Source organism: Pan troglodytes, chromosome 6, assembly GCF_028858775.2.
Source record: "Pan troglodytes isolate AG18354 chromosome 6, NHGRI_mPanTro3-v2.0_pri, whole genome shotgun sequence".
In the NCBI taxonomy this organism is placed as follows: Eukaryota; Metazoa; Chordata; class Mammalia; order Primates; family Hominidae; genus Pan; species Pan troglodytes.
Window position 1 is genome coordinate 80,316,577 of NC_072404.2, and position 24,134 is coordinate 80,340,710.

At 45.3% G+C, this 24,134-nt stretch overlaps 2 protein-coding genes across 2 annotated transcripts in view; one reads left to right on the forward strand and one right to left on the reverse strand.

The window, feature by feature from the left end:
• Positions 1–20,363, forward strand: part of GALNT17 (polypeptide N-acetylgalactosaminyltransferase 17) — a 581,508-nt gene extending 561,145 nt beyond the window's left edge. The window contains exons 10-11 of the mRNA XM_016957563.4: positions 17,644–17,811; positions 18,779–20,363. Coding sequence (XP_016813052.2) covers positions 17,644–17,811; positions 18,779–18,907 — 297 coding nt within the window. The 3' untranslated portion in view covers positions 18,908–20,363. The remainder of the gene's footprint in view (positions 1–17,643; positions 17,812–18,778) is intronic.
• The window catches only part of LOC738428 (putative STAG3-like protein 4), a 72,638-nt gene continuing 64,946 nt past the window's right edge, over positions 16,443–24,134 (reverse strand). The window contains exon 6 of the transcript XR_010158510.1: positions 16,443–23,331. The gene's annotated coding sequence lies outside the window, so the exon portion shown is untranslated. The remainder of the gene's footprint in view (positions 23,332–24,134) is intronic.

The following is a 24,134-nucleotide window of genomic DNA, read 5'->3' on the forward strand; positions in this document are numbered from 1 at the left end:
TAGTATTCAGTGGAAGTGGATCATCATAAAGTTCTTCATCCTTGTTGTCTTCACATACTATAAGTATATAAGTATATATTTAAGTATATACTATAATATAAATAGTGTGTGTGTGTATAAATAGTGTGTGTGTATATATATAGTGTGTATATATATCTATAATACATACATACATACACACACACACACACACACACACACATATACATATATATATATGGAGACAAGACCAAAACAATGCAATGTGAGATCCCGGGTTGGATCCTGGGAAGAAAAATCCATGTTTGTGGTTTTGATTTGCATGTCCCTTCAATGATAGACTGGATTTTAAAAATGTGGTACATATACATCATGGAATACTTTATAGACATAAAAAAGAATGGAATCTTGTCCTTTGCAGGGACATGGATGGAGCTTGAGGCCATTATCCTTAGCAAAGTAACACAGAAACAGAAAACCAAATAACTTCTCTCTTATAAGTAGGATCTGAATTATGAGAACACGTGGACACATACATAGAAGGGAATAACACACACTGGGGCCTATTGGAGGGTAGGGGGTGGAGGGTGGTAGGAGGGAGGGGATCAGGAAAAATATTAAATAGCTAATGGGTACTAGGCTTAATACCTGGGTGATGAAATAAGCTGTACAACAAACCCCCATGACACAAGTTTACCTGTGTAACAAACCTGCATATGTACCCCTGCACTTTAAAAAAAGTTGAAAAAAAAAAAAAAGAATCTATAGGAAAGAAAACAAGTTCTTTGTAAAGCTGGAGCAAGACCCCAGTTATTCAATGGTGGGTGAGGTCGGGGAAGCTAATATCCACATTTGCTTCTCATTATTTTATTTAATCTGTTATTTTATTAGTCCGTTTTCATGCTGCTGATAAAGTCATACCTGAGACTGGGCAATTTACAAAACAAGGAGGTTTAATGGACTCACAGTTCCACGTGGCTGGGGAGGCCTCACAATCACGGTGGAAGGTGAAAGTGACGTCTTCCCTGGTGGCAGACAAGAGAAGAGAACTTGTGCAGGGAAAATCCCCTTTATAAAACCATCAGATCTTGTGAGACTTATTCACTATCTCGAGAATAGCACAGGAAAGACCCACCTCCATGTTTCAATTACCTCCCACTTGGTCCCTCCCACAAAACATTAGAATTGTGGGAGCTACAATTCCAGATGAGATTTGGGTGGGGACAGAGTCAAACCATATCAATCTCCATAAATGCCCTATGATGTAATGTATAATTATCCCAATTTTTTTTTTTTTTTTTTTGAGATGGAGTCTCACTCTGTCACTCAGGCTGAAGTGCAGTTGCACAATCTCGGCTCACTGCAACCTCTGCCACTCAGGTTTAAGCAATTCTCCTGCTGCAGCCTCTGCCACCCAGATTCAAGCAGTTCTCCTGCCTCAGCCTCCCAAGTAGCTGTGATTACAGATGTGCACCACCACGTTCAGTTAATGTTCGTATTTTTAGTAGAGACGGGGTTTCACCATGTTGGCCAGGCTGGTCTCAAACTTCTGACCTCAAGTGATTCGCCCGCCTCGGCCTCCTAAAGTGCTGGGATTACAGGCGTGAGCCACGGTGCCCAGCCATTATCCCCATTTTAAAAAATGAGGAAGCGGAGTCCCATAGGGCTAAAGTAATTGGCCCAGGGCCATAAAATCATTAAGTAGCAGAGCCTGGATTTCTTAAGCAGGCCCCAGAGTCCAAGTCCTTAACCATTATACTCCTGTCTCTCTAATGACACAGCAAGGTCAGAAATGCTGCTCTAGTTGGCAAGCGAAGAAAGTGAGCTGGTTGAGCCGTGGTACAGAAAGCCAGTGCTTGCTAGCACGTCCACACTGAACCAGGATACAGCCCTCCCTTCCCATTTCACATATAGAGACAAAAAAGAAATTCATGTCATCAGCGGTCTGTCCTACTGAGAAATAAATTCTTTACTTCCTTAACCAATTCAGCAGTCAAAGGTGTGCTTTGAAGATGTGCTTAGGAATATTCTCCTGATTCCCTAGAAGTCGGAGTGGACTACGCATTCCCTCTCTCACCCAGCTCTTCCAGCTGTCATCCTGGTGCCCCACACCAAGAGAGGGCCCAGGTCTCTCCACAGGTCATGTGGGCCAGACCCTGCCTCCATCAGAACTGCCCCAATCTATCCGCTCCTAGAACTGTCTCTGCAAGAAAATCAGCCTGAGGTTTTTGTGGCACAAAGATGTATCCCCATTCATTCCAAGTAGCAAATGCATTTTCTGGAAACATAGTGCTTGAATCCAGCATGATGAGTCATATGGCAGAAGGGAGAAGCCAGCAGAGGAAGGGCCCTTGGGACCATCCCAGCCCCCAGGAGCTGGCCCTCTCTGCAGGAACCATCTGGTTCCATAGCATGCTTTCTAAGCTCCCATATATATTTTTAAATCAACTATATGGAAGCGTAAGGTAAATAAATACACTGCATCTATTTAAAGTGTGCAATCTGATGAGTTTTGCCAGGTGTGTGCATCTGTGAAGCTGCTCTTGAAATCAAGATTCAGAACATTTCCATCTCCCTCAAGGATTTCTCATGCTCCTTTTCTAACCCCAGCTCTCAGGCAGCCACCACTTGCCCACTGTGAGACATTTATTTTCTATATTCAGTTTGGGATTGGGCATTTGGAATTTTCCAAAGGCAGCATCCTCTGTAGATGTCTACAGGCCCCTGGAGACAGAGCATCTTCTCAGGCCTGTATCCTCCATGCCTGGGACTGGGTCCTTGCTCTCAGGACAGCCTAGAGGGGCTCCTGTCCACTGCTGGGCTGCCTCTTTCTTTGCTTGGCCCAGCTTCCCAAACACCCAGGATAATAAAGGAGAAACTCTGTCAATTTCAATAATATGCACATGTACTTGCCAGTCATAAGAAACCATTCTTCTGGGCTTTAACCAAGCAATAAATAAATTTACTCCAAAGCAGATCTGAATTAATGGAATATATCTCTCTGTCTCTTGAGTAGAAGCTGGGAAACCTGAACTTTTCTTTTTTGGTGTTTGTTTTAGAGATAGGATCTTGCTCTGTCACCTAGGCTGGAATTCAGTGGTGCAGTCATAGTTCACTGCAGCCTTAAGTTCCTGGGCTCAAGTGATCCTCCTGCCTCAGCCTCCTGAGTAGCTGGGACTACACGCATGTGCCACCACGCCCAGCTAGTTTATTTTATTTTTATAGAGACGGTGTTTCACTATGTTACCCAGGCTGGTCTTGAACTCCTAGCCTCAAGTGATCCTCCTGCCTCACCCTCCCAAAGTGCTGGGATTACAGGTGTGAGCCCCTGTGCCCAGCCAAGAAACCTACATTTTGCATTTAGCCATTGTTTTCTACACTGACTGCTGGATTTTAAAATCAAGAGAAAGGCCTCTAATAGGAAAGCAATTGCAAGCCATGTTTTTATTGATAATCTGATGGATTTTGCCGTGTTCTGGAGTCATTCTGCAATTATTTATCTGGTTTTTGTTTATCTGGCTATAACCTGCGTATTCTAGTTTTCCTTCAAGGCTGTTAAATTTGGGTTAATAGTTGTATGTGTCTCTTAGATCATCTCAAATGGAAAATTCTTTTCCCCTAAATGAGAATTAATTGTATTTGAGCTCAGAGGGTTTTTTCCTAATGCATTAGGGTGTGGATAGTGACGTTCATTTCTCCTCATGAGCCCAGGAGCCAAATAGAGTAATCCCATTCACTTCCAAAGACATTTATAGAGCATTTGATTTTTGCAAGATACTTTTGTTGGTCCCTAATGCTGGATAAAAATGGGTATAATGCTGCTAAAAATAACAATAAGAAAAACCTATAGCAAAGAAAGACACATTTATAAAATACGAGATTATGTAAGTTGGAAGAATCATATCTGGGTGGGGGCTATATGGAGCCAGTGGAGACAGGGTGGGGCTAGGGAGAGAATATCCTGCATATACAGGGAAGGCAGGCTGGACGGTCAGCTGTTGTTGAGAAACCTCATATCATCTATCAGACTAAGCCAGAAAAGCAAGAGTTACACCTGAAAAGGTAAGTGGGACCATAGAGTAAAAAGTCATGGTAGAAAGTTTATTCTTAAATTGGTGGACCATGAGAGCAATGGAAGATTGAGGCAAGGAATGGTATGGTTATAACCTGCAGGACTGGGTAGGGTAGATGGGAACTGTGAGGGTCTGGAGGCAAGAGAACCAGTGATAAAGATCTGTCTTTATCTGCATCTGTCTCAGAATAGTAAGAATATTTGGGTCTCAGAATAGTCTGGAATTTTGGGAGGAAATATTTAGAGGCAGGAATCGGAGGACATGCAAATTTGTGGATGAAAGGATGAGGGAGGGGAAGGGCGCAAAGTTGATTCAAGTGCGCAAGTCTAGAACTAGGGGACTCTGGGTGCATCACAGGGAGCTAATTGTCTATTGGCTCCACACTGCAGGAATGAGAGTCACAAGTTTCAGGCAGTCGTAAACTCAGAGAATAATGCATTACCCATCCTTCTCCTCCCACTAGCAGGATTACCTTGGCAACAGTGAGCATCATCATACCAAGATGATAGATTTCACAGATAGTGGCTTGGCCATAATTTGGTGAATGAGCATCACAGTAATGAAATAGCTTTCAGTAGTAGAGTACATTAGATACTTTGAAGGGTCTCCCTGCTCTCATATAGACAGATTTTAGATAAACTATAACAAATATTATTTAGATTTTTCTTCTAGGCTCATAAGAAAGTGGTTGTATCAGCCGGGAGTGGTGGCTCATGCCTATAATCCCAGCACTTTGGGAGGCCTACTCAGGCAGATCACCTGAGGTCAGGAGTTCAAGACCAGCCTGGCCAACATGGCAAAACCCTGTCTCTACTAAAAGTATAAACATTAGCCAGGTGTGGTGGTGGGTGCCTGTAATCCCAGCTACTCAGGAGGCTGAGGCAGGAAAATTGCTTGAATCTGGGAGGCAGAGGTTACAGCGAGCCATGATCACGCCACTGCACTCCAGCCTGCGCGACAAGAGCGAGACTCTGTCTCAAAAAAAAAGAAAAGAAAAGAAAGAAAGTGGTTGTATCAGTGAGCTTTTGCTGCATAACAAATTATCCCAAGACATTTTCAGATAAACTAAATCTGACAGTGTGTCTGTCCTATGACAGACAGTCACCAAAGGAACTTCTAAAGAATGTACTGTAGGAAAAAGGAAAATGACTGCAGAAGGATGTCTTGAGGCAAGAATGAATTATAAGCAAAGAAATTTATAAACACATAAATCTATGCAAACATTTATTGCATAAAATCATAAGAATAATGTCTAATTTGGGGAACAAGGGAGATATAACCAAAATACTGAACTATTAGAAGGAAGTGATCAGATTTGGTATCCTAATGTCTTTGAATTTTATTGAGGGGAAGCAGATGTTAAGATAATTTATAAAATTAGATTTTGCAAAGTTGTCACTGGTTAAATTTGAAGAGTAAACAATAAAATAATAGAAATGGAGTGTGATTTTTAAATCTGTAGAGGGGAACAATGAAATCTGATAACATGTCAACAAATCAACCAAACGCAACTAATCCAAGCAAAGGCAAGTAGAGGAGAAAGAAGGAAACAGAGGAGCCTGGACAAACAGAAAGCACAAAGAGAGATGGTAGAAATAAGTACAAATATATCATTAATTACAATGAATATGAATGGATTTAACTCTTCAGTTAAAAGACAGAGATTGCCACCTTAAATTTTTAAAACTCCAGCTGTATTCCATTTTCAAGAGACACATAAAAAACCTCAGGAGAGCGCCGGGCCCAGTGGCTCACTCCTGTAATCCCAGCACTTTGGGAGGCCGAGGGGGGCAGATTGCCAGAACTCAGGAGTTCGAGACCAGCCTGGGCAACACGGTGAAACCCCGTCTCTACTAAAATACAAAAAATTAGCTGGGCATGGCAGCATGTGCCTGTAATCCCAGCTACTCGGGAGGCTGAGGCAGGAGAATTGCTTGAACCAGGGAGGTGGAGGTTGTAGTGAGCCAAGATCATGCCACTGCACGCCAGCCTAGGCAACAGAGCAAGACTCCATCTCAAAAAAAAAAAAAAAAAAAAAATGACCAGGCGCAGTGGCTCACACCTGTAATCCCAGCACTTCTTGAGGCCGAGGCCGGTGGATCACGAGGTCAAGATATCGATACCATTCTGGCCAACATGGTGAAACCCCGTCTCTACTACAAGTACAAAAATTAGCCTGGCATGGTGGCGCGCCTGTAGTCCCAGCTACTCCGGAGTCTGGGGCAGGAGAATCGCTTGAACCTGGGAGGCAGAGGTTGCAGTGAGCCAAGATTGCGCCACCGCGCTCCAGCCTGGGTGACAGAGCGAGACTCTGTCTCAAAAAAAAAAAAAAAACCCAAAAAACAAACAAAAAAAACCCTCAGGAGAGTGAAATGTTGAATTAAAAAGATGGAAAGGGTTATGTCAGGCAAATTCTAAAGAGGAGAAAGCTGGGGTAACCTCGTTAATATCAAACAAACTAGCCTGTAGATCAAAATGCATTATTAAAGATTAATGCGGCCTGGACACAGTGGCTCATGCCTGTAATCCCAACACTTTGAGAGGCTGAAATGGGAGAATCATTTGAGCCTAGGAGTTTGAGGCCAGCCTGGGCAAAATAGTGAGACCCTGTCTCTATGATTTTTTTTTTTTTAAATAACCAGGTGTTATGGCATGCACCTGTAGTCCCAGCTACTTGGGAGGCTGAGGCAGGAGGATCACGTATGCGCAGGAGTTGGAGGCTGCAATGAACTATGATCACTTTACTGCACTGCAGCCTGAGTGACAGAGTGAGACCCCTGTCTCAGAAAAAAAATAATAAGGTGAAGTGTGTCAGTGTATGATGATAAAATATTCCGTTTTCCAGTAAGATAGAATAATTATTGGCCAGGCACAGTGGCTCACGCCTGTAATCCCAGCAGTTTGGGAGGCCGAGGCGGGCAGATCACTTGAGGCTAGGAGTTCAAGACCAGCCTGGCCAACATAGCGAAAGCCCATGTCTACTAAAAATACAACAACAACAACAAAAAACTAGCCAGGCACAGTGGTGCACGCCTGTAGTCCCAGATACTCAGGAGGCTAAGGCCCAAGAATCACTTGAGCCCAGGTGGCGGAGGTTGCAGTGAGCCGAGATCACGCCACTGCACTACAGTTTGGGTGACATAGTGAGACTCTTTCTCAAAAAAAAAAAAAAAAAGAAGAATTCTTAACTACTTAACTTGTATGCATTCTCAAATCTGTCTTCTTCTAACCTTCACTGTCACACTTGAGTTCAGACCTTCATCCGCCCCTCTACTTCCATCCTCATTGCAGTTCATTCTCCACTCAACAGACAGTGTGGTCAGCCTAAAATTCAGATGGCTCTTGATGAGAAAGCCCCGATTCCTGAGCTTGATGGACTCCATCTAGTGGAGTCTCACCTGCACTAGACCCAGCTCCCCCACCTCTATACTCCATCATGGTGAAAGCTATGCTTGGGTTCTCCAAAACACCACATTTCCTCTGGTCTCCAGGCCTTTAAACAGCTGCTCCATATTCCTGGTCTGATCTGTTTTTCTCTTACTTGCCTAGTTGGCTGACTCCATCAGGGCTTGACTTCAATGCCTTCTCCTCTGGGAATCCTTCTTTGACCTTCCTCTTTTGGATGGGGACTCATCCTATTCTGCTTTTATGAACCCACCGTGTATTTCCTAGCAATATTTCACATTTTATCGTTGCCTTTTTACTTGCCTGACTCCAGTGAGTAAGCTGTGAACACCTCGAAAGCAAGCACTGTGTCATTCATTCATGATGTCAACAAATATTTATCAAGCACCTACTATATGCCAGGCATTCTTCTAAGAGCTAGAGATAGAGCAGTGAACAAAAAAGTTAAGCAAACACACCCCTGCCTTCATGCCACTCTCATTCTAGCCAACGGAGCCAAACAACAAACTGGGTAGGTAAGGAAAATAGATGGTTTAATAGAAGATAATAGGTGTTTGCAGAGAAGTAAAGCAAGGAGAAAGATAGGGAGTAAGGGGTGGATGTGAAATTTTAAATAAGATGATCAAGGGAAAGTCTCAGCAAGAATATGACATTTGGCCGGTCACGATGGCTCACGCCTGTAATCCCAGCACTTTGGGAGGCCAAGGTGGGCAGATCACCTGAGGTCAGAAGTTCAAGACCAGCCTGGCCAACCTGGTGAAACCTTGTCTCTACTAAAAATATAAAAACTAGCTGGGCATGGTGGCAGGTGCCTGTAATCCCGGCTACTCTGGAGGCTAAGGCAGGAGAATCACTTGAACTCAGGAGGTGGAGGTTGCAGTGAGCCAAGATCACGCCATTGTACTCCAGCCTGGACGACAGAGTGAGACTCTATCTCAAAAAAGAAAAAAAAAAGAATATGACATTTAAGCAGAAACTTGAAAGAGGTGAGAGAGTGAGCCATTCAAACATCTGGAGGAGGCACTCCTGGGTATCTACCCAAAGAAAAAGGAGTCATCCTATCAAAAAGATGCCTGCACTTGTATGTTCATCACAGCACTATCCACAATAACAAATTCATGGAATTAACCTAAGTGCGCATCAAGAGTGGATGGGATAAAGAAAATGTGGTGTATGTATGTGTATATATATATATATATATATGTGTGTGTGTGTGTATATATATGTGTGTATATATATGTGTGTATATATATATATATATATATATATACATGTCATGGAACACTATGCAACCATAAAAAAGAATGAAATCATATCCTTTGCAGCAACATAGACGTAGCTGGAGGCCATTATCCTAAGTGAATTAACAAAGGAACAGAAAACCTAATACCACATGTTCTCACTTATAAGTGGGAGCTAAACATTGGACATAGAAATGGAAACAATAGACACTGTGGACTACCAGAGTAGAGAGAGAGGGAGGAGGGTAAGGGTTGAAAAGTGCCTACTGGGTACTATGTTTACTATTTGGGTGATGGGTTCAGTAGAAGCCCAAACCTCAGCATTATGCAATATATCCATGTAACAAATATGTACACTACCCCCTGAATCTAAAATTTTTAAAAATATAAAAAGAGAAAGATACCTAAAGGAAGAGTATTCAAGAGAGAAGGAACAGCCAGTGCAAAGGCTCTGAGCAGGAGCAGGCATGGACGGTTCACAGATCAGCAGGGAGGCGCATGTGGCTGGATTAAATAAGATGATCAAGGAAAAGTCTCAGCAAACAATATGACATGTGGCCGGAAGTTCTGGAAGCTCAGAAAGCTATTATTGGATTGCAAGACCCATCGCAAGGATCTTGGACTTTTATTTTGGGTGAGATTGGAAGCTTCCAGAAGATTTTCAGCAGAGAGATGGCACACCCTGACTCCAATTTAAAGTAACATGATTTTAAATAATATAGTATTTTAAAAGCAGTCACTCTGGATGGTGTGTTGATAAAAAGCTGAGGGAGGCAAGGAGGGGGAACTGGGGAACCAGTTAGGAGGCCATTGCACTAACCTTATCAAGAAAGGAAGTTGGCTTAGGGAGGTAGCTGTGGAGGTGGAATCTGGATATGATTTGCTAATGGATTGAATATGGTGGATCAGAGAAAGGGGTAAGTAAGGTGTTTGGCCTAAGCAACTGTAAGGATGGAGTTATCATTACCAAGAAGGAATAGATGCTGGATGAGTGTATGGGTGACGGTGGTTACACAAGAGGATCAGTTCAGTTGGGTCATCTAAATTTAAAATGCTTATTAGACATCCAAGTGGTATGTCAAGTAGGGAGCTGGATATACAAAGTTGGAATTGAGGGAAATTTTTGGTTTGGAGATAGAAGTTTCAAACAGCCAAATTAGCATGTAAATGCTATTGAAAGCGCTGAGGATGGAAAACTCTCCAAGAAAGTGACTACATATAGGAGAAGTTATATCAACTGTACTCAGCACAGCGCCTGGGGGCAATTGAAGTTTATAATTTATAGATCCTGGTTTATTAGGCTGTTCTTGCCTTGTTTTAAAGAAATACTGGAGACTGGGTAATTTATAAAGAAAAGAGGTTTAATTGGCTTTTGGCTGTACAATATCTGCTCAGCTTCTGGTGAGGCCTCAGGGAGCTTTTGCCCATGACGGAAGGTGAAGCAGGAGCAGGCACATCAATGGGCAAGAGTGGGAAAAAGAGAGTGAGGTGAGAAGGTCCTAGACTTCTAAACAACCAGATCTTGCATTAACTAACTAAGCAAGAACTCATTTATCACCAAGGGGATGGTGCTTAAACCATTCATAAGGGATATGGCCCCATGATACAGTTACCTCCCTCAGACCACATCTCCAACACCATCAATCACATTTCAACATGATATTTGGAGGAGACAAACACTCAAACCGCATCACCTGATAACCTTTAAAAGAGCAATTTCAATAAAGTAACAATGGCAGAAGTTAGGTTTCAAGGCATTAAAGGTATAAGAGAGAGGAAATTCAAATTAAGAGATAAGTAGAGCTGTGGCTAGAGTCATAAAGATCTGGTTATATTTGTAGCTTGATTGAAGAAATGAAAGAAAGGAGTGAAGATAAGTAGAGCTGTGGCTAGAGTCATAAAGATCTGGTTATATTTGTAGCTTGATTGAAGAAATGAAAGAAAGGAGTGAATAATGGCTTAGGGTACCTACAGTGTGGCAAGAGGGTCAGAGACCGAAGGAAATGAGAGTGAAGGAAGACAGGTTTTTGAGAAGTAAGGGAGACAACTTTTCAACAAAATGGAAAGTAATATTCTCTGAAGGCAGTAAGGGCCCAGGACACCAGGATAGGAGATTGAGGAGGAAGAACACATTTTTAAAAATCTAGACTGTGGCAGGGATGGAAGGCAGTGTTGGCTGACAGAGAGTCACACGAGGCAAATGAAAAGATGAGAAGGGCCCAGGCACAGTTGGAACACAGGTCTCCAGTGGGTGTGGTCAGTTGGCACCTGTCCCTGGCTGTGTGAAAGCAAAGACCAAGGAGACTCATAAAACCTGCAGTTCAGAGTGACCATGAGGTACCTGGGTGGTTGGTGTGATCACAGAGGTGTATTAAACACACTACTTGCACTGGCAATGAACATTCTGAAAAGGGAATTAAGAGAACAAAACCATTTACAATAGCATCAAAAAGGATTAAATGCTTAGGAATAAATTTAGCCAAAAAAATGCAAGACATGTACACTGAAAATGAGAAAACATTATTGAAAGAAATTAAAGATCTAAGTAAAAAAGATATCCTGTGTTCATGGATTAGAGGACTTAAGAGTGTTAAGATGGCATTTCTTCCTAAATTGATCTAGAGATTCAATGCAACCCCTATCAAAATGCCAAGTGCCTTTTTTTTTTTTTTTTTTTTTTTTTTGCAGAAATGGAAAAGCTAATCCTAAAATACATATGAAATTCAAGGGACACAAAATAGCCAGAACAGTATGGAAAAAGAACAAAGTTGCAAGACTCACACTTCCCAGTTCTAAGACTTACTACAAAGCTATAATAATCAAAGCAGTATAGTGTGGCACAAAGATAGACGTGGAGATCAAAGGAATCACATTTAGAGTCTAGAAACAAACCCTCACATTTATAGTCCATTGATTTTTGACAAGAGTGACAAGACAATTCAATAAGGAAAGAATAGTCTTTTCAGCAATGGTGCCGGGACATAGATATCCACATGAAAAAGAGTGAATTTGGACCTCAACCTTATACTATACAGAAAAAAAATTCAAAGGGCATCAAAGACCTAAATATAAGAGATGAAACTATAAAATTCTTAGAAAACACAGGGGTAAATCTTCATGGCCTTGGATTTTGCAATGGTTTCTTAGATATGACTTCAAAACCACAAATAACCAAAGAAAAAAATAGCTACTTTGTATTTTACCAAAAAGAAAAACTTTGATGCTTCAAAGGACATTATCAAGCAAGTGAAAAACAACCCACAGAATGGGAGAAAATATTTGTACATCATTTGTCAGAAAAATGTCTTAGTATCCAGAATATGTAAAGAACTCTTATAACTCAAAAATAAGAAGACAAATAACCCTTTTTTTGATGGTCAAAAGAGTTGAATAGACTTTTTTTTCAAAGAAGATATAAAACGGTCAATAAGCAAATGAAAAGATGCTCAACATCTTTAGTCATTAGAGAAATGCAAATTAAAACCACAGTGGCCACTTCACACTCCTACTAGGATGACTAGAATCAAAAAGAGCAGACAATAACATGAGTTGGCCAGGATGTGGAGAAATTGAAACCCCGGTTCATTGCTGGTGGGAGTGTAAAATGGTACAGCTGCTTTGGAAAATAGTTTGGCAGTTCCTTAGAAAGTTAAACATAGAGTTACCATATGGCCCAAGGATGAGTAATTCTACTCCTAGGTGTATACCTCAGAGAATTGAAAACATATGTTCATATGAAAATTGTACATGAATATCCACAGCAGCATCATTCATAATAGCCAAAAAATGGAAACAACCCCAATGTCCATCAGCTTGAAAATGAATTTAAAAAATGGTCAAAATGAGACCACACCTTGAAGAGACACATTAAAGCAGCACATACATCCAGTTGCTCCAAAGACCTGAAAGGAGAGGTCTGGGGGCTGGAAGACATTGTGCAGGAGAGAGAATCACACTGAAGCCTAGGAAAGTTGAAGCCAGAACATTCTAGAGGAAGGCCAATCAGTAGCATCTCCAGGCAGAGAAACACACCTAGACAAAGACTTAGAGGCAGGAAAGCCTATTGAATGTGCAGAGGACAGGAAGAAGAGACCCTCAAGGAAGGAGCATGAGGGATGAGGAGTCATGGTAGGTGGACAACACCCCAAAGGCTCCTGGTTCAGGACTGGGGCAAACTTTGGACATTTGGTTGACAGCAGATCCAAGGGTTCACTACCCACCTGCCTCATGGTAGAAAAGCGGGTGTGAGATCTGTTTGCCTAACTTTAGCCCCATCATTCTTCAGACCACAGTACTGGCTTCTAACTTTCTCAGAAAAGGAGGCAAGTATTGGTCCCTTGGCCAGACCAGCAGAACCTATGCACATGACCCAGTATTTTCAGTGAGATAAACACCTTCCCCTGGAAAGGAAATCCCACTCAGGGGCCCTCGTCACCTGCCCCAGCCTACCCTGCATGGCTGCATGGCTTAGGACTGCCATGTGGCCTCTGCAGGTCCTGGCATTCTAGGTCTCATTGTTTCACTCCCTAACAGACCTCAGAAAGGAGAACCTCTAACTCCCAGTGGCATTTAGCTTCCCTCTTTAAACATCTGGGTCACAGTATGCTCAGTTAATTAATGTTCTTAGTGCTGCTCATCTGCCTGCTGGATAATAGATTGATTCATAATTTCAGTAAGCAGCTGCGTATATCTTTCCCTGAACATAAAGGCAGCTTGCTGTCATTCATCACTTTGCATTTGGAGAATTTAAATATATTCAGGCAGACATTGTTTAGGGAGGGGGAGGGAGGGCTTCTGATTTTCTTACCATTTTGCTTCTAACAATTACTTTGATTTGGAACTAATTGGGGTTTAAAGCACACGTTAACCACATCTCTCTCAAGGGCACTTAATAAACTCCCTGTCCCTTGTTCAAGGAGACCAGCCAGGCCCTCCTTTTGGGATAAGAGCCAAGAGCTTCTGAGTACCTTTCACCAAGAAATGAGAACCCTATGCAGAGAATCTTATCTGCCAGAAAAGAGCCACTCCTGTCCCTGAGCAGAGCTACTTATTTCATTCCTGGGCAGAATATGCTCAAGCTTTCTGGAGGAGGTGGGGTTCTCCTGGCAATCTGGGAGGGGGCTCTTCTGCTGCTCAGCTGCTGGGCCATGGCAGCCAACCATCAGGTATTCGGTGACCAAAAGAAAGCGGCCAGCACCCAGCCAGGTGACCAGATGTCTTCATGCATCAGTTTCCTCATCTATAAAATGTAAAGAATAATAAAACATATCTTGCAGAGTTGTTGGGAAAATTGCATTATTCTCTTTACAATGGTTAGAAATGATGCAGAGTGTTTTTTTTTTCTAATTTATTAGGCAACAGCTGTGTAGATGTGGCTGCCTTTTCAAATGATGCCATTCACCACAGTTATGTGCTCAACCCCAAACACGTTTTGAGCACTTGGTCTGTGATTTGCTTCTAGTAAGGAAGGAAATTAATTAGGCACAGCCCCTCCCTCTCAGGAGTGTGAAAGATGGGTGAATGAATGCATTTTTTTAAATTTTGGAATATGATTCTTAAACAATATAATTTTCCTTCCCCAGGAAAGTAAAGGCAGCAGAGGCGAGGCTACTAGCATAGTACAGGCCCTGTTGTGGGAAGGTTGCCAGGCAACACCTTCCCTGTATCAGTCAGGAATTGCTGCATAACAACTACCCCAAAACATAGTGGCTTAAAACAATATGCATTTTTTATTGCTCACGAGTCTACAGGTCAGCTGGATGGTTCTCTGATCTGGACTAGGCTTGGCTGATCTAGGCTGGATTCATTCGTGCATCTCCTATCAGCAGCTGGCAGGTTGGCTGAGGGCTCCCTGATCCAGGTTGGCCTCATCCATTTGGTTAACTGGTGGTTAACTAGCAATTGGTTGGGCCACATGACTCTCATCCTCAAACAGGCCAGCCTGAGCTTACTGTTCCGAGAGACTGAAAGGATTCATACAAGGCTAAAAGTCTCGTCTAGGAACAGGCACAGCCTCACTTCTGCTCCATTCCATTGGCCAAAGCAAGTCACAGGGCCAACCAACATTCAAGGGATGGGGGAACAGACTCCATTTCTTGATGGAAATTGCTTCAAAGCCATCTTGCCATGGGTGTATAGAAGGAATAGCGGAGGATGTGGTCAGTTTTGCAACCTACCACAATCATCCAGCATTTGTTGTTGTACATAGAGCATAAAGCAAGTACTAGGATTATGTTGCCCACTTACGATATTTTTGCTCTGCTCTTTCATTATTATAAATTATGTTGCAATAAATACCCTACCCATGAATTTTTTGTTTGCAATTCTGATTATTTCCTTCTGATAGAGTGTATTAGTCCAGTCTCATGCTGTTAATAAAGACATACCCAAGACTGGGTAATTTATAAAGAAAAAGAGGTTTTAATGGACTCATAGTTCTACATGGCTGAGGAGGCCTTGCAATCATGTTGGAAGGCGAGGGAGGAGCAAAGGGATGCCTTATGGGGCGGCAGGGAAGAGAGCATGTGCAGGGGAACTGTCCTTTATAAAACCAGCAGATCTCATGAAACTTATTCATTATCATGAGAACAGAATGGGAAAAACTCCCTTCATGAATCAATTACCTCCCACCAGGTCCCTCCCACAACACATGAGGATTATGGGAGCTACAATTCAAGATGAGATTTGGGTGGGGACACAGCCAAACCATATCATGGAGTTCTACAAATGGATTCTTTTTAATTTCTATTTTGATTCAGGGGAGTACATATATAGGTTTTTAACAAGGGTGTATTGCATGATGCTGAGGTTTGGGGTATGCTTGAAATCGTCACCCAGGTAGTAAGCATAATACCTAATAGGCAGTTTTTCAACTCTTGCCTTCCTTTCTCCCTCCCTCCTTTTGGCATTCCCAGTGTCTGTAATTTCCATCTTTATGTCCATGAATACCCAATATTTAGCTCCCACTCACAAGTGAGAACATACAGTATTTGGTCTTCTGATTCTGCATTAATTCTCTTAGGATAATGGCCTCCAGCTGCATCCATGTTGCTACAAAAAACATGATGCTGTTCTTTTTCATGGCTGTATTGTATTCCATGGTGTATAGGTACCACATTTTCTTCATCAAATTCACCATTTATGGGCACGTGGGTTGATTGCATACCTTTGCTATTGTGAATAGTGCTGCAATGAACGTGTAAGTGCATGTGTCTTTTTGGTAGAATGATGTCTTTTCCTTTGGGTAGATACCCAGTAATAGGATTGCAGGTCAAACAGTAGTTCTACTTTTAGTTCTTTGATAAGTCTCCAAACTTCTTTCCACAGTGGATGAACTAATTTACATTCCCACCAACAGTGTATAAGCATGCCTTCTTCTCTGCAGCCTCATCAACCTCTGTTATTTTTTGACTTTTTAATAATAGCCATTCTTGCTGGTGTGAGATGGTATCTCATTGTGGTTTTGATTTGCATGTGTCTGATGATTAGTGATGAGCATTTTTTCACAAGTTTGTTGGCCACTTGTATGTCTTCTAGTGAGAGTGTCTGTTCATGTCCTTTGTGCATAAAAGTGGATTAATTGAATCAAAGGCCATGAACATTTTAAAAGAACAAAGTATATATTTAGAAATCTCCTTTTTGAAAGGTTGTAGTAATCTACCCTCCCTCCAGCCCAATAGTGAGAGGGCCCATCTTAGACTTCAGTCACCAAAATGTGGTGAATAATCTCTGATTTTAGTTTCAGTTTTTGGGTTTTTTTTTTTTTTTTTTTTGGTTTTTGTTTGTTTTTTGAGACAGAGCCTCACTCTGTTGCCCAGGCTGGAGTGCAGTGGCACGATCTTTGCTCACTGCAACCTCCACACCCCCAGGTTCAAGCAATTCTCCTGCCTCAGCCTCCTGAATAGCTTGGATTATAGTTGCTCACCACCACACCGAGCTGATTTTTGTAGTTTTAGAAGAGACGGAGTTTGGCCATGTTGGTCAGGCTGGTCTCAAACTCCTGGCTTCAAGTGATCTGCCTGCCTCAGCCTCCCAAAGTGCTGGGATCACGGGCATGAGCCACTGAGCCTGGCCTAATCTCTTTTGTAAAATGTGGTATCTCATTATTTTAGATTTTTGTTTCTTTTCATATCTATGAGGTTGAGTACTGAGTACTGTTTAATGTCTGTTTCTTCTTCAGTGAATGGCTTCTTTGAGCCTTTTGCAGCAGGGTAGATTTAGTCAATCCCCCTTTGTAAGTGGGGAGGAAATGGAGACTCAGGTTACTTGTTCAAGGTGGCCCAGCCAGCTGAAAGTAGAGCCATTTAGAAATTAGACATCCAGCTTCTTCATCTATTCCTTCTCCCCGACGTTGCTGAACAGAAGACTAGGTCCTAAAACATTGACTGAGGATATGCTTAGATAAAAGATCAGGGCCGGGCGCGGTGGCTTATGCCTGTAATCCCAGCACTTTGAGAAGCCGAGGTGGGCAGATCACGAGGTCAGGAGTTCGAGACCAGCCTGACCAACAGGGTGAAACTCCATCTCTACTAAAAATACAAAAATTAGCCGAGTGTGGTGGTGCGCACCTGTAATTCCATGTACTCAGGAGGCTGAGGCAGGAGAATTGCTTGAACCTGGGAAGCGGAGGTTGCAGTGAGCTGAGATCATGCCATTGCACTCCAGACAGGGCAACAGAGTGAGAATCCATCTCAAAGAAAAAAGGAAAAAAGATCAGAGAATTGCCCTGGGGACTCTGTATCCAGGCTCAGAAACCTGGGTGGCTTTCTGAAACAGGGCTGTCCTGTGAGGTGAGCATATGGCCTGAGTGACAGGCTGGGATGGTGGCCAGGACTGCAGTATTGACAAACAGCAGGAGTAAAGCCGAGAGACCTGAGCCCTGCTTCCTCCCATGTCTCACTCCTGCCTCCCACTTCCATTCCCTTGCTGCTCTGGTCTCTCGACAGCTTGCCCGCTACACCAAGGAAGGCTTCCTGCACTTGGGTGCCCTGGGGACCACCACACTCCTCCCTGACACCCGCTGCCTGGTGGACAACTCCAAGAGTCGGCTGCCCCAGCTCCTGGACTGCGACAAGGTCAAGAGCAGCCTGTACAAGCGCTGGAACTTCATCCAGGTGAGTGCTGTATGGACAGAGCCAGCACCCAGAGTAGCTGCAAGAGGCTGCAGACCACAGAGGGGAATCCTGCTTCCCCAGGGGTCCCCAGCAAAAAGCGACCCTGAACCCAGGTCTCCCTGCCCCGGGCTGGGCTTGTGGACCCAAAGCACTTCCTGGGGGCAGCTGTGGAGTTTCTGCATGGAGTAGCATTTCTGATTCCTACGTCAGTGCTAGGCTAGTTGAGCTCTGATCAATCCTGAGATAGGAGTGAGGGGGGACTTCCTTGAAATCCACTAAGTACCCACAGCCAGTGGGGTTGAGACTATCAGACCAAGAATATCCCAGGAAACTCAACATCCTGACCCCATCCTGACCCCATCCCCCACCAATGCTCCTCACCTGATTCAGATACTCCAACTGGGTGAAGCTTATTTAGGTTCTGACTTCAGAGTCCCCAGAGGAGGTCCTCATGCTTCCCTGCCCCAGTCTCATGCAAAGAATTTTGGTGGAATTGATTCTCTGCAAGAAGCTATGTGCCAGGCGCCATGATAGTTAAGCCTCTCTCTCTCTCTTTCTTTCTCTCTCCTATTGCACTCTCTCTCTCTCCCTCTCTCTCCCTCTCCGTCTCCCTCTCTCTGCCTCTCTCTCCCTTTCTCTCTTTCTCTTCTCTGTCTTGTCTCTCCTCTGTCTTCTCTCTGTTCCTCTCTTCTTTTCTCTCTCTCCCCTTTCTCTTTCTCTCTCTCCTATCTTCTCTCTCTTCCCTCTTTTTCTACCCCTCCTCCCTTTGTCTTCTCTTTGTCTGTCTCATTCTCTCTCCTGTCTCTCTTCTGTCTCTATCTTCTTTCTCCTCTCTTCCCTCTTTTTCTCTCTCCTTTCTGTCTTCTCTTTGCCTCTTTCTCTCTTTCTCTTCTCTCTTTTTCTTTTTCCTCTCTCTGTATCTCTCGCTGTCTCTCTCTCCTCTCTCCTCGATTTTGCCCCCTCCCAGAATGGAGCCATCATGAACAAGGGCACGGGACGCTGCCTGGAGGTGGAGAACCGCGGCCTGGCTGGCATCGACCTCATCCTCCGCAGCTGCACAGGTCAGAGGTGGACCATTAAGAACTCCATCAAGTAGAGGGAGGGAGCTGGGGCACTGGACCCTGGCCCCCAGGACATGGCTGCTCCCCCCAACATCTGGACCAGCTGCCCTGGCAGAGAGACAGCAAGGGGCCGGCAGGTGCTCAACGGGCCCCCCAGGGCTTCTCCAGGGCAGCACAGGGACCCCAGATGAAGACTCTGTCCCCCCTCAGGCATTCAGCTGCCCACAAGTTTCCTGCACCCTGGAAAAGCCCCCCACCCTTCCTCTGGGAAACTGAGAGCTGTCTTCCACAGCCTCTGATGTGGAGCTGGTACCGAGGAGCAAGACTGTCCAGTTCTCCTCCACATCTCCCATCCCAGAATCAGGATCTGGGACTGGCAGGGTCCCCTCCTGTGTCTCATCTCTTGCAGCAGCAGCTGCTGAACTCCAGCCATCAACACGGTGGGAGGCAGCGGGGGCTTCAGCCATGTCCTAGCTCCCCGCCCTAAAAGGAGGCAGTGAGGACTGGGCACTATTTCCTCCGAGGTTACTTCTACCCAGATGACACCTGCCTGTTCACGCCCCAAGGCAGCTACTGCCCCTAACCCTTCCCACCAGGGTAGCTTTGGGCACTGCAGCTCTGGACTTTTCTGGCCCCTCCTGAGATGACCTGATGGAGCTGATGCTTTCTCTCCTAATCACCTGGGCACTAGGCTCTTATCAGTGTGCTTGGGCCAGCTCTCCTGCCTGTGTCTAGAGGAAGCCAGAGACAGAAATAGGCTAAGCCTGCAGTAGGATCTCAGCCACAAGGGCCCCGCAGGATGAAGCTGGGTCAAGGACCAGGGAGCCCTGACTCCCAGAGGCTGCCACCAGGGAGAAGCAGCGCCTCCATCCAGAACCTAAGGGCTGAAGCAAAGGCTGCCAGGACCCTTGAAGATGCTTTTGGCTCACCTCATTTCACCCCACGCTCTGCTGGCTGGCAGAGGAGAAGGCAGTCGTTTCCTCTCTGAAGAGTATTTTTTTCGATTGCCCTCTGGTTAGGGTGCACATATAAATCAGAGTTAATATATGAACGCGTGTGCATGCACAAGCGTGTGTGTGCCTGCGTGCTGTGCGTGGCAGGGTGTGTGTGTGTGTGTGTGTCTGGCTGTGTGTTCCGGAGTGTGTGACGATGCTGACCTAGCTGTGTGGCCTTGGGCTTGCTGCTTCATTACTCACCTGGATGGGGACGAGGGATGAGAAGGGTGTGGGTTTGGCCCCATGTCACTGGCCGGAAGGATGTGTCTCAGCCCTGCCCTGTGGGGTGCCCCCGATGGGAGGCTGTCCCATCTCCCAGTCCCCATCTCTTTTTCCCCACACTGTCCCTGGCCAAGCCCTGCCCAGAGCTGAACCCTGTAGCTGCCCCCTTGCCCTGTGTGGGATTCGCAGTGTCTCATTTGGTGACATCTTACTGGTGATCATCTCCTCACCCCATCTCCCACCTTGTGGAATAAATACATGTTAGCACTTCCCAGAGCGGCCTCCTTTGTGTCTTGATTTCTCCAGAACTGGAGGTGGGGAGGGGAGTGATGGAGACGTAGGAGGAGAGCTTCTTTGGCTTTGAGGGTTTAGTGTTACTTATTTATCTATTTATTTGAGATGGGGTCTTGCTCTGTGGCCCAGGCTGGAGTGCAGTGGTGCAATCATGACCCACTGCAGCCTCAAACGCCTGGGCTCAAATGATCCTCCCACCTCAGCCTCCTGAGTAACTGAGACTACAGGTACACATCACCGTGCCTGGCTAATTTTTTAAAAAAGATTTTTGTAGAGATGGAATCTTGCTATGTTGCCCGGGCTGGGCCTGAACTCCTAGCCTCAAGAGATCTTCCCACCTTCACATCTCAAACTGCTGGGATTTCAGGTGTGAGCCACTGCATCCAGCTAATTTAAAAAAAAAATTGTAGAGCGGGGTCTTGCTATATTGCCCAGATTCGTTTCAAACTCCTGGCCTCAGGCAATCCTTTCACCTCAGCCTTCTGAGTAACTGGAACCACAGGCACAGGCCACTAGACCTGGCTGATTTTTGAGAAACAGGTTCTTGCTGTGTTCCCCACTCTGGTCTTGAATTCCTGGCCTCAAGTGATCCTCCCACCTCAGCCCCTCAAAGTGCAGAGATTACAGGTGTGAGTCAGTGCACCAGGTCTGGGTTTGCTCTTAGTAAAGGCAAAAGGCCCCCGCACACTGGGGCTGACTAAGGCAATGCCGGTCTACCCTTGCACTCGCCTTTTCCCCCTCAAAGCAGGACAGAACTGGACACCTGACCCTCGCTTACTAACCCTTGTGTGTCCCAGGTTAGGAACGTCAGGTTGGCACAGAAAGCTCTAAGGAAGGGGCGACTTACCATGGGACTTGGCCTGATCCAGCCGCTTCCTGCCACTATCCAGAAAATTCCATTTTTTTTTTTTTTTTTGCTCTTCTCACCCAGGCTGGAGTACAGTGATGCAATCTTGGCTCACTGCAACCTCTGCCTCCCAGGTTCAAGTGATTCTCCGCCCCAGCCTCCTGAGTAGCTGGGATTACAGGCGTCTGCCACCACACCTATTTTTTTTTTTTTTTTTTTTTTAGTAAGAGACGGGGTTTCACCATGTTGGCCAGGCTGGTCTGGAACTCCTGACCTCAAGTGATCCTCCACCTCGGCCTCCCAAAGTGCTGAAGTTACAGGTATGAGCTACTGCATCTGGCACCCCCTCTTTTTTAGGGCCACACAGTGGCAGGACAAGATGGCCCGCTTTGCTTGTTTATGTGGCGTGGGGGATGCTGGCTCAGGACCCCTGAGACTCTCTGGTACCAGCACATGTGCTCTGAGCTCTGAACCTTGGTTATAAGGTCCAGTAGCCTGGAGGTGCTGTTCACATCAGAACCATCTGTCAGCAGCTTCCCCCCATGGGATCAGGATACCTGGGGAGACTGCTCAGAGCATGAGGTCAGCATCCCAGGGCAACACCCTCTTGACCCCATGGGGTCCCATCTGGGCTTGATGGAACTGGGAGTGGCCATGGACCAAGGGAGTGAAGAAGAATTAACAAAGCAAGAGAAAGGGAGGAAGAGAAAAAGAGAAGCAGGACCCTGGTGGGGAGGAAAGGATCGGTCCTAAGTCCTTCAGGAGAATTTAAAAGCTCTGGATGGCCGGGCGTGGTGGCTCACACCTATAATCCTAGCACTTTGGGAGGCTGAGGTGGGTGAATCACTTGAGGTCAGGAGTTCAAGACCAGCCTGGCCAACATGGTGAAACCCCATCTCTACTAAAAATACAAAAATTAGCCAGGCGTGGTTGCTTGACCCTGTAATCCCAGCTACTTGGGAGGCTGAGGCAGGAGAATTGCTTGAACCCAGGAGGCGAAGGTTGCAGTGAGCCGAGATGGCGCCACTGCACTCCAGCCTGGGCGACGGGGCAAGACTCCGTCTCGAAAAAAATAAATAAAATAAAATAAAAGTTCTGGAGATCGTAGGAGTTCGAGACCAGCCTGGACAACATGGAGAAACCCCATCTCTGCTAAAATACACAAAAATTAGCTGGGCGTGGTGGCAGGCACCTATAATCCCAGCTACTCAGGAGGCTGAGGCAGGAGAATCTCTTGAGCCCAGGAGGCGGAGGTTGCAGTGAGCCGAGATTGCACCACTGCACTCCAGCCTGGACGACAGAGTGAGACTGTGTCTCAAAAACAAAAACAAGGCCAGGCACCATGGCTCATGCCTGTAATCCCAGCACTTTGGGAGGCCAAGGCGGATCACGAGGTCAAGAGATAGAGACCATCCTGGCCAACATGGTGAAACCCCATCTGTACTAAAAAAAAATACGAAAATTAGCTGGGCATGGTGGCGTGCGCCTGTTGTCCCAGCTACATGAGAGGCTGAGGCAGGAGAATCGCTTGAACCAGGGAGGCAGATGTTGCAGTGAGCTGAGGTCACACCACTGCGCTCTAGCCTGGGTGACAGAGTGAGGCTCTGTCTCAAAAAAAAAAGAAGAAAACAAAAAGTTCTGGAGACCCCATGTCTCTGCACAAGGATGGCCAGGGCAGCAAACTCCAAGCCTTGAGCTGAAGGGAAATCTCACACTCCTTCATTATGTCAGTCATTGGCGTCATCTATAGTTTGAGAAGTGACAGATCCATTTCCTGACCTGAGCACCCTCCATGGTCCCCTCTGCCGTGGGGGAGAATGCAGGACAGGACAGGAGGCTGGGCTCTGGCTATGTCACCCTCCTGCCCTGCCCAGTCCCTTCCCCTCACACCAGAACTCCTGCCCTCCCCTAGCTGTGACCATTTCTTTCTCTTTCCTCTAATTTTTTTTCCACTCAATGTATATGGCAAAAAAAAAAAAAACAAAAAATGTTGCAGATGGTAGTCCTGGTAAATGCTCAAGCCGTCGAAGCCAATGCCTTTGAATCTCTGTTATTTCAGACATCTCACATGTTTTCTTTCTGGTTAGATGGATGCTGGGGGCTAAGGAAAGAGAAGAATCGGAAAAGATAGAATCAGCACACTGGGGGCCAGACACTGCCCTTATAAGCCACTCCAAGCCTTTTTATATGAGTTTCTGAAGCCATTTTTTTCATCTGATATTTTTTCTACCATCCTTGAAAAACAACCCAGTTTCATAAAGTGAGGGAGGCCCCTGAGCAGAGCAGGTCACTCGCCCAGGGCTGCAGTGAGTGAGTTATCATTGATTGACGTGCTATTTCTCCTCCTTCCTCTTTGCCAATGCTTTTCTGGGAAGGGTAGGGTCACAGCCAGCCAGGAAAAGGCTTGCAAGGGGCTTGGAGCCTGTGTAGGGAACTAGGCAGTTCATGAAGCCTTCCCAGGCTTCAGTAAGCCCAGCGGCTGAAGCCAGGAGCCCAGTCCCTGCTGAGTGTCAGGATGTCAGCCTCATGTTTCCATCTGAGCTCCCTGTGCCTGCCAATGATCAGTTCCTGATGTCCCACAATCATGAATCTCTGAGTGTCTTGGCTTCCCTGTTTTTTCACTTCTCAGATAAGTCTCCTTAGACCCAAGTTTGGGGATCACTGCTCAACCCCAAAGTGCAGAGGTGCATTTCAGTTCTGTTCAACAAATTATTTGGACACCTCTGCGGTTTGCTCCTTAAGATTTCTTTTTTCTTTTCTTTCTTTCTTTTTTCTTTTTTTTTGAGACGAAGTCTTGCTCTGTCCAGCCCAGGCTGGAGTGCAGTGGTGCAACCTCTGCTCACTGCAGCCTCTGCCTCCTGGGTTCAAGTGATTCTCCTGCCTCAGCCTCCCAAGTAGCTGGGA